This window comes from Melospiza melodia, chromosome 3, assembly GCF_035770615.1.
Source record: "Melospiza melodia melodia isolate bMelMel2 chromosome 3, bMelMel2.pri, whole genome shotgun sequence".
In the NCBI taxonomy this organism is placed as follows: domain Eukaryota; kingdom Metazoa; phylum Chordata; class Aves; order Passeriformes; family Passerellidae; genus Melospiza; species Melospiza melodia.
The window spans coordinates 21,545,342-21,554,797 of record NC_086196.1 but is presented as its reverse complement, the minus strand read 5'-3'; the positions used below and the strand labels follow the sequence as shown (position 1 = coordinate 21,554,797).

General features: G+C 45.9%; 1 protein-coding gene across 2 annotated transcripts in view; it reads left to right on the top strand.

The window, feature by feature from the left end:
- The first annotated feature begins 3,534 nt into the window (after positions 1-3,534).
- The window catches only part of CD2AP (CD2 associated protein), a 76,519-nt gene continuing 70,597 nt past the window's right edge, over positions 3,535-9,456 (top strand). The window contains exon 1 of one of the 2 annotated variants that reach the window (XM_063150953.1): positions 3,535-3,681. In XM_063150953.1, coding sequence (XP_063007023.1) covers positions 3,678-3,681 — 4 coding nt within the window. In that variant the 5' untranslated portion in view covers positions 3,535-3,677. Of the gene's footprint in view, positions 3,682-4,126; positions 4,175-9,456 lie in introns of those variants that run through there. The other variant, XM_063150954.1, reaches the window with a different exon arrangement.

Below are 9,456 nucleotides of genomic sequence, written 5' to 3'. Positions count from 1 at the left end.
TGCAGGGCGTGGATTCAGCAGCATTGCCCACAGACAGACTGGGGCTCAGCAGCCCCCACAGGGGCTCCCTCAGGAGCCATCCCATTTCTGCCTCACTGGCACTGGAAAGAGGATGGAGGCTGAGGCACAGGACCAGCAGATGCTGGTGCTTTACCATTGGAGCAGATGGCTCAGAATAAAACTCAGGTTTTGTACTCAGGCTGCTAAGAAGCTTTGAGCTAGACCTGGCCAGAGTTAGCAAGGCATGTTGAAATAAAACAGAATTTCACAAAGCCAGTATTTTACCTGTCCACAGCGTAAGAACCAAGAACCAGGGCTTTGCTCTCCCGTCTGTTCTAGGCTGAAGGGAGGGGCAAAGGCAGCTCTGTGTCAGCATAAGTGCATAAGAACGGGAATGAGATTTGGCCAACTTCCAGAAAGAAGGGTGGATGGAGTTCCCTCAATGCTTTTTAAACATGTATATTGCTTCCAGAAAGAAGGGTACGTGGAGTTCCCTCAATGCTCTCTAAACATATACACTATTGACATTTTATTTCTCACCTCTTGTTCATGCACTGTCGGTTTCTCGGTTGTTTCAAAGACCTGGAAAGGCCCAGGGTGGCCTTGGGCAGCCCGCGCTTCAAAGGACGAGGAGAGACTTCTGATCTTGTTTTGGTCTCAGTGTTTATTAATTGTTTATCTAAAAGATTTTCTTTCAGCCCTGCAGAGGTCTGCACAGCAAGTCAGCCATGGGCACACTGAGAGCCCCCGGGGCGGTCACTTATCTTTATACCCGAAGTTACGTGTACAATATTTATAATTTTTCCCCAATACCTTCTACCCTTATTAACCGGTGCACTTTTAGTAAAGACCAATCCCAAAGTGCCACCATCACCACAGAAGATGGAGGCCAAGAAGAAGAAGGACAGGACACGCCCCAGTTCCTCCATCTTACTTCTCTAGACCCCCCTGTACAGAAATCCTAAACCCTGTGTTTTATACTCTAACTAACTTATCCCTTCACCATTCACCCAGTAAAATCCTCCCAGTCCTCATACAGATGTCATCTCCTGTGTAGGATCAAAGTCCAGCCACCAGACACTTCTGGCAACATTCCAGGACTCCCGAGCCCCCCAAGGGTGGTCTCGGTCACTCTGCACCCTCATCCTGAGGTGCTGAGATCCCACAATGCACACTTAGCTTTGTGGCAGAGTTTAATAAAGTAAAAACTGCTACATCAGATAAAAAATATAATTCCCCTTATCCTTTATCCTTCTTTTTTTAGCACATAGCTCTATAAAGGAAGTGGAAAAAAGTGATACATTAGACAGATGAGGATAATTTATTCTCATGGAAGTTATTTTCTGAATTTTTATTGGAAGAGACTTCACTCTAAGGCTGATGTTTCCTTTCTGTCCTGAAAGAAAAGAAGAAAAGAAGGAAAGAAGAGGACCTCCTCTTCTTAATAAGTACTTTAAATCTGGGGGTGCGGGAGGGTTGTAGTTTTATAAAAAATAAATTCTCCTTTTAAAGGTAGCATCGTGGAGCCATTTATCAGCAAAACACTGCACCTGCTTCAAGGAAATTCTGTGACTTGTATATTCTCAGTTCTGCAGTTGAAAAAAATGGGAGCACCTGCCTCAAAGTGTGGTAAAGCAGATAAAATACCATAATAAAATGTGATATATAGTTGTTTATACTCTCAGACTTCATGTGGTGTCTTTAGTGCTCATGATCTGACTCATTTTCCCTTTCTGTGCCATGAGAAAGATGCTAAGCAAAAGCTGACTCCTGGAAATACTTGACATTCTTTTCAGGCTAATTTTGTCCTGAGCTTGGCTGAAACAGCTCATTTGGAACCACTCATAAAAGGATGTCTGCAGCCAAAAAGAGGGAATATTTTCACTTCAGAGAGCCCTGCTGTGTTACATTCCCTGATTTTCATCAAAACCAGACCATGTTTACTTGTCCTTTTGGCCTCAGGGTCAGGGTTTTTTCTTTACATTTCTTCAGTTCTAAGTAGTTGTTTCACTCATTCCTGAGTTTCCCACAAAAACCTAAACAGTGGCAGCCTGATATAGCTTGGAGCACTTTCCTACATGCATCTGAAGTAAAAAAAAAAAACCAAAAAAACCCACCCAACAAAAGAGACCCCTACCCCATAAACTCTTCAAAAGCAGTGCACAAGCCCACAAACACGTGCGTGATGTTAATGACATTGGCCAAGGGGATGGTTAGGTTGATGTCTCAGATCATCCAGTCCAACCTGTGACCAGACAACACCAGGTCAGCTAGACCCTGGCACTAAGTGCCACATCCACTGCTTGCTGAACATCCCTCCAGGATGAGATTCCACTGTCTCTGAGCTGCCCATTCCAGTGGGCAATCAACCTTTCTGTGAATTAACCTTTCTTCAACCTGAGCCTCCTCAGCCTTTCCTCCTAAGATTTGTGCTCCAGACCTAGAGGAAGAAGAGGACTTCATGCTGGGAAGCAGGGCAGGGATGTGGGGTGGCCCCAGCAGAAAAGGGAGTGATGAGGGGGATGGTGCTGTTCATGAGTCCTTGAGGCCAAAAAGGTGAAAGGAACCCTGTGTGCTTTAGGAAGAACATTGCCAGCACATCAGAGAGATGATCCTGCACCTCTGCTCAGCCCTGCTGAGGCATATCTGGAATGCAGTGTCCTGGTCTGGGTTCTGTGAGAGACATGGAGCTCCTGACGTGAGCCCAGTGGAGACTATGGAGATGATGAAGGGAGTGGAACATCTTTCTTACAAGGAAAGGCTGACGGGGTTGAGGCTGTTCAGCCTTGAGAGGGGCCTCATCCCAGTCTGTCCTTTCTGCAGGGAGGGCTCAGAGCAGGGCCCAGGTTCTGCTCCAGGGGCTCAGCAATGGCACCAGAGGAATGGGCAGGAGCTGATCCCAGCAAGTTCCACCAGAAAATGAAGAAGGACTTCTTTACGGTGCAGTGACCGAGCGCTGAACAGATTGCCCAGAGAGAGTGTGGAGTCTCCCTCACTGGAGATATTCCAGAACTGTCTGGACACAATCCCGTGCCATGTGCTCTGGGTAATTCTGATTGAGCAGGAAGGTAGAATCACTGCGGTCCCTTCTGACCTGTCCTGTTCTGTGATTGCATGAAGGGGGTGATGAGGGGATGTGAGGAATGGTGAGATGGGTTATGAGAAAGGAGGCTGACTGGGGAGTGATGAGGGATCTGTGAGGGGGTCATGAGGGGTGATTTGATGAGGGCGGTGATGAGAGGAGCACGGAGAGGCGGATGAGGCGTCTGACGCGCCGTCTAACGCGCCGTCTAACGAGGGGGACGATGAGGGTGTGCCGGGGGCGGGGCCTGCTCTGAGGGGCGGGCCCGGGGGCGGAGCGAGTTCTCCCGTGGGCGGAGCCGATGGGGTGACGTCACCCCGCCTGGCAACGGCGTGGGGGCGGTGGCGGCGCGCGGCTCTCGCGGGACTTGGCGCCCCCCGCCGTGGGCGGGGCGGAGCCGCCGGTGCCCGAGCTCGGCTGCGGCGGCGGGAGCGGCGGGACGGGACGGGCGAGCGGCGCCTCTGCCCCGGGCCGCCCGGGGCTCGGAGCCGCCCCTTCCACGCCTGTAGCGTCACGGATGGAGCCGTACTGCCAGGCTTGAGCGTGTCGGCGGGACCCAGAGCCGCTCCGCCGAGCCTGGGCGGGCGGTCGCAGCATGGGTGAGCGCGGCGGGGCGGGCGGCGGGACCGGCCCCCTCTTCCCGCTTCTTCGGGGGCGCCTTCGCCGCCCTTTGTGTGAGGGGAGGGCGCGGACCCGCGGAGCCCGGGGCAGCCCCCGAGATGCCCGGGGCGGGAGCGGTGTCGGTACCGGTGGAGGAGCTGCTGGGCCGGCGAGTGCGGCAGGTGCTCGGTGAGCGCTCCCTCCCGGGAGAGGCCGGGGCCGCCCCGTCCCGCCCCGGGGGCTGCGGAGGGGCCCGGGCTGGGAGGAGGTGCCGGGGGTTCCGTGCGTTTCCGTGGGGAGAGCGAGGTAGCTGTGCAGCAATGCCTGGTGCTGCTTGGAGGGAGTGGCTTGGTGAAGCATAAAAGTTTTTATGGCTAAATCCAGCCCTTTCGCCTTTTTTTTTTTTTTTTTTTTTTCCACTCAGCGTCAATTTGAGCTGCGCCTTCGCCCGTTTCTGCACCAAGGCGGAAGCACTCGCTGTTTTTAAAGAGAGTGAGTGTAGAACCCCTGGGAGTGTTCCTGTGTTCAGGATGTGCCAGTTCAGGTTCACACTGGGAACAGTCATTTGTGATGGGTCTGGTTTTTAGTGTAAGCGTCGGCATGGGGAAGTATCAACGTGTGAACTTAAACATCGCTCTTGAGAGCCCTCTTTGCTTATAGCGACTTCCCCTTTATAGAGATTCCGGACCTCACCGGGGTCCAGAACGGTGCGGGGATCAGTTCGTGTGTCTCTCCCACCTCCATCCTGCTGTGCTGTGCTGTGCTGTGCAGCCCCGCTCTACTCGGGTGGCAGCGCTGGGCTTCAGTGTCCGCTGTGCTTGTGCTGCTCTGTGCGAACATGCCCCATCAGAACGGGAGTAAAGCTTTTTCCGTGGAAGGGTACCTGGCTTCTTTTGGACAGCCTTTCTGCCTCCCCGTTGTGCATGGAAATGAAGAAGTGCACGGTGTACAGATCAAACGTGCAGTTAGTGAAGCGAGAAGCGCTCCTCCTGGCTGGTGTTCTGCTGATTATCAAGATCTGCTTTCAGAGCGTTCATCTCAGTGGAAGTTGTCTTATGAGGTCAAAGCACACTTAAAATGAAATCTGAAAATAGAAAATGAATTAGTGTTTTAAATTCTGGTAGAAGACAAACATCTCACTTTTAGATGCTTTTTGTGGTTATTCAGAATAGGTAAGACTTGCTCTTAATTTCTTTTTGGGCTGCATTGTTTTATTTGCAAGTGAGAAATGTCTGCCCAGGTCATTATAGTGGCCTGTGATGGTAGTTCCTAAAGCATAAAGGCTTAGTGTGCTAATTAAACATATTGAACTCAGGCTGTAATACTGAAATGAGAAATACCTCAGGATTGACCCATGGTAGGTTTGGGTTATTAAAATCCTTAGTATACCCAATTAGTACAGTTAGGAATACTGTATAGCGACTGAGTCCAGTTCATGATTGTATGTGACTATTCTATGACATGGTTTTACGTATTTTTGTCCTTAAGTTTCCTTTTCTAAAGGAAATCCTCTTCTCATGAGCATAATGAGCATGTTATTACTGTTCTAGATATGACTGAATTGGGGGAGTGCACACACTGAGTATTGCTGTTGTGTGGGTTATTTATTACCATAACAATTTGTGTGTATGTGCAGTTACAGAACAGTTCCTGCAGGATGGTGACCAAACTCTAGAAAAGAGTGTATAATAACCTCAGAGTCTTTTAAACAGATTTTCTCTGAAGATGTTGTCCTTTATTCAGATTTTCAAGTATTTCTTTATTGTGGTCCAAAGGGGTGAGGAATGTACAATAAAACAAAAAAGTAAGAGTGGAAAAAGAAGTAACTGTAGTGTGCTCTGCACTCACTGTAATTAGTAGTTGCCTCCCAATTTATCTCGAGAAGTCATTAGTTGATTATTTTATTACTGGTCTCATGGTAGAGTTGGCTTTTGATAAGAGATTGTCTGTTATGTCAGCTTGTGGAAGGGATTTTACATGTAAGAGGTAGCTTAGAGGGGAGTGTTGAGATATCTTTGATGAACTCAAGGATTTTTGAGATTTATGGAGAAGTAAGAACAGCCAGTATGACTCTGGAGGAACCAAAAGGAGAAGGGAGAAGGGCAGAAGTACAGAATGCCTTGGAAACAAGTTCTTTTCATGTTCTTCTGGTAGCTGGAAATTAATGTTTCAAGAGCACGTGTCATTCAGGCGTCTGAAGGATGGGGAGGGGGATGTGATCAGAGGTGACACACACAAGACCATATAAAGTTTTTGGTAATGTCCAGTGACACCCTTGAGTCCTGTCATTATAATTCTCTACCTTCTGCACTACAGTAATCATATGTGTATGACTCTAGAAACAGCTTGGTAAACAGATTAAAGGGAAAAAATGTATTCAGATGTTCTAGGTAGAAAAGACTTTATTTATTGAATTGTCTTTTGCTGTTTTGGGTTGATATTAACTTGGAGAGATTAGCTTCCAGCTAACTGTCATATGGCTTTATAGCTAAGAAGGAAACATTCCAGCAGCAGCTGATAAAGTGCCACAGTGGAAAACTGCAATCCACTGAACATCTGTCAGTATCTTCTTAGTTATATGCATCCTCCCATCTTTTTTATTTCCAAAAATTTGTGCAGACTTTGATTTGTGGTTCCCATGGTTAGTATATCTGAATTTGCTACATGTTCTCTTCAGAAAAAATTATAATTTTGGGATACTTTAAGAAACCAGACATACTTCTTCATTGCCAACAGAATAAGTATAAATATATTTGGTCTGCAGAGTAAGTTCAGTGAACATTAAACTTGTGTGACGCCTTTTGCTAGCTTCATGTTGGCAACAAAAAACAATCTAGGAGGTTTTAGTAAGCAGACTTAATACTTCTGACATGTTGCTGTGAAAACAGTGACAGTTTCAGTATTCCTCAGTAGTATTCCAAGAACCTGTTAGAACATTACTTCAGGATTTGCTCTTCAATTCAAAAAGAAACAAAAACCCCCTCACAGAACAGTCCCCCAACCAAAAATATACTCCATATACCCCCAAACAAATGGGTAGGATAGATGAAGAGTCCTGCACTGCTGCTGTTTTTACCAGGAAATATGTAAGGTGGGATGTGCAGTTGAGTGCATTTTGTAGAGTAAAATGATTATCAGAAGTTCAAGTTGTTAAAAAACCCTTCTGCACTAAGGTATTTGATGAGCCTGATGTTGACCAGCTGTACCTGTGGTGCTCAGCAAAGTGATTTTGTACTACCATTTTCTTTATTGTAGACAAAACCATAAGGGAGGGTGATGTAAAACTGACTCTGGAAGATAGATGCCTATGCTACTGGGAAACCAATTTACAGTAACTGGGAAGAGTTGATGGATCCTGACTTTGGGTGAAGACTGAGCAGAAATTGCTTCAAAAGGTGCTAGAGAATCTGTCAGCTCAGCTCTTGCCTTTTTTGTTTTTTGGGTTTTTTTCCCCCAAGAATGTAAGAACTGCTGTGCTGAGAGTCCTGACTGTGGAGACAGGAAGGAAGAAAAGGATATGGAAGGCAGGTTTGTAGTGGAAAGTTTTTTTTTTGTTTCTTTTTTTTTTTTTTTTTTAATAAAAACCCCTAGTCTGGCAGTAAGTGATTTATGAACTTTCTCAGAGGTGTTTGTGGTTTCACGAGATCATTTTTTATACATAGTTCAAGACCGTGGTTGTCCATCCCTGAGGGGCTCAAAAAAGCCTTGTGGTTTTTGCCAACCACTCTCTGTGACAGTGGGAATCCCTGTTTAGCATATATGGAAATGAGTGGGGGAAATATGTCCTTTCAGCATGAGGTTTTTTTGCTCTGAAACTGCTCCTTGTTCTGCCAGACTTCTTTGTGTTTTTGAGAAATGGTGGGTGATTGTTTGGTGGCTTCATACTGATGAGTCTCTCTACATGTACTTTTATCATGTGCCAGTCATTCCAGGTGCTGGTCACCTTTACTGGATAGTTATTTTAGTACTGACCATTTTTTCATCTTGTTGAAAAGAGTTTTTCATGTTTTTCAGGAGTTAACTTTGTGCAGGGGTGGAACTGTATTTACTGTCTTGATTTGTTTTCCATACAGTTCTTGAGAGCTTTAGTTTCAGCTAGGTAGGACCTTGCCCTCGAATTACCCTCACCTTCACGGGCTTTCTCCATTGTCTGCCTGTGCTGGGTTTTTTTTTTTCCCTTAGTGGGTTTTTGTTGCATAAACACAGGAAATGTGTGGTCGGGCACGCTGTGCTGCCTGGGGCTAAGTGAGGTGGCTGCTCTGTCCTGCTCCGGCTGCCACAGCTCCGCTCTCCCCATTCATTTTACCTCCTCGAGATGCTGTCACATGTGACTGCTGGTCTGCTAGTCCCTTAACCTGGCTTGATAAAAATGATTTGTTAGGAAAGAGCAGCAATGAAAAAGCTTCAAGTGTCTCAAATCATCTTGACAGAAGTGGTGAGTCAATCAGGTGAAATTTGTTGCTCGTGGGTCTGCGGTGTAGCAATTTCTGTCAGCTGTGATTGTTGTCTGGGCACTTAAAATGTGTTCTGGGCCTTGGCAGGGGTTAAACTTTTTTCTTCTGCTCCTTTTAAAGTGGGTATTTGTTTGTCATTTTTTCAACTGCATCCTGTAATACTGGAATCATCTACCAAGGGAGGTGGTAGAGTCACCATCCCTCGAAGAGTTTAAAAAAAGACTGGATGTGGCACTTGGTGCCATGATCTAGTTGAGGTGTTAGAACATGGGTTGGACTTGATGATCTTAAAGGTCTCTTCCAACCTAGAATTTCTGTGATTCTGTAAGGTAGCTAAATTCCATTCTACTTTTTCTTTCCATAATGATGTTGTGAATGTGCTAATGATCTAAAATGTTCCCAGCATTCAGTGGAGGTGACGCCTGAGCCTTTGCTGTCCCTTACTTTGGATGTAGTGTGGTGAGACACAGATTTCCCCAGTGCTGTGGTGGTGGGAGCACAACTCTGCTTGAGCATCACCCGTGGCTGTCCTGGTGCACTGGTGACAGCAGGACTGAAGCACTAAAACTGCTTTTCCATTTGCCTCTTTTCTGATGTGAACTCTTGTTATGTTAATAAGTGTCCTTTCACCCTAAATTATTCCCTGTTTCCCAGCATAAACTTCAGACTTCATTTCACCAGCATGGCTATTTACTTTCTCTGACTAATGTCAGGAAGAGTTTTTGGGTGGGATTGTGTTTTACTTCACTACTTCCATGCAGAATTGACTTTCTTCATATACAGTCAGTATGAAATGTTTCTTTTTCAGGAATCTTGAACAAAGAAAAGGATGCACTGTAGATATTTTTGAACAAAAATGTAAGTCTTGCCACTGCCAGAGTCCTAAATCAGGCTGAAGGAAGAACTGCAGGATGTGTCTGTCTGCTAAATTAGTTAAATCTTTCCACTTTGGGGTGATGTACCCTGTAGAGAGTATAATATGAGGTAATTTAGAATATTAAGTTCACTTTTCTTAAAGGAATATTTATTGCCTATAATATGCTCATGACTCTGAGATTGGCTCAGCTCATCAGAGCCTGGTGCTAAAAACAGCAAGGTTATGAGTTTAGTCCCTGTATGGGCCATTTATTTAAGAGTTGGACTCAATGATCCTTGTGGGTCCCTTCCAACTCAGAACTTTCTGTGAAATCTGTATTAGGCCAGGACTGCTTTCAGCAGAATAAATTAGAATATAATATTTTGAATAATGTAAAAATGAAGCATTTTCTTGTAATTTCAGCAGTTTATGCAGTGCTGAGCTGTGGTGTTACAGATGAGGGC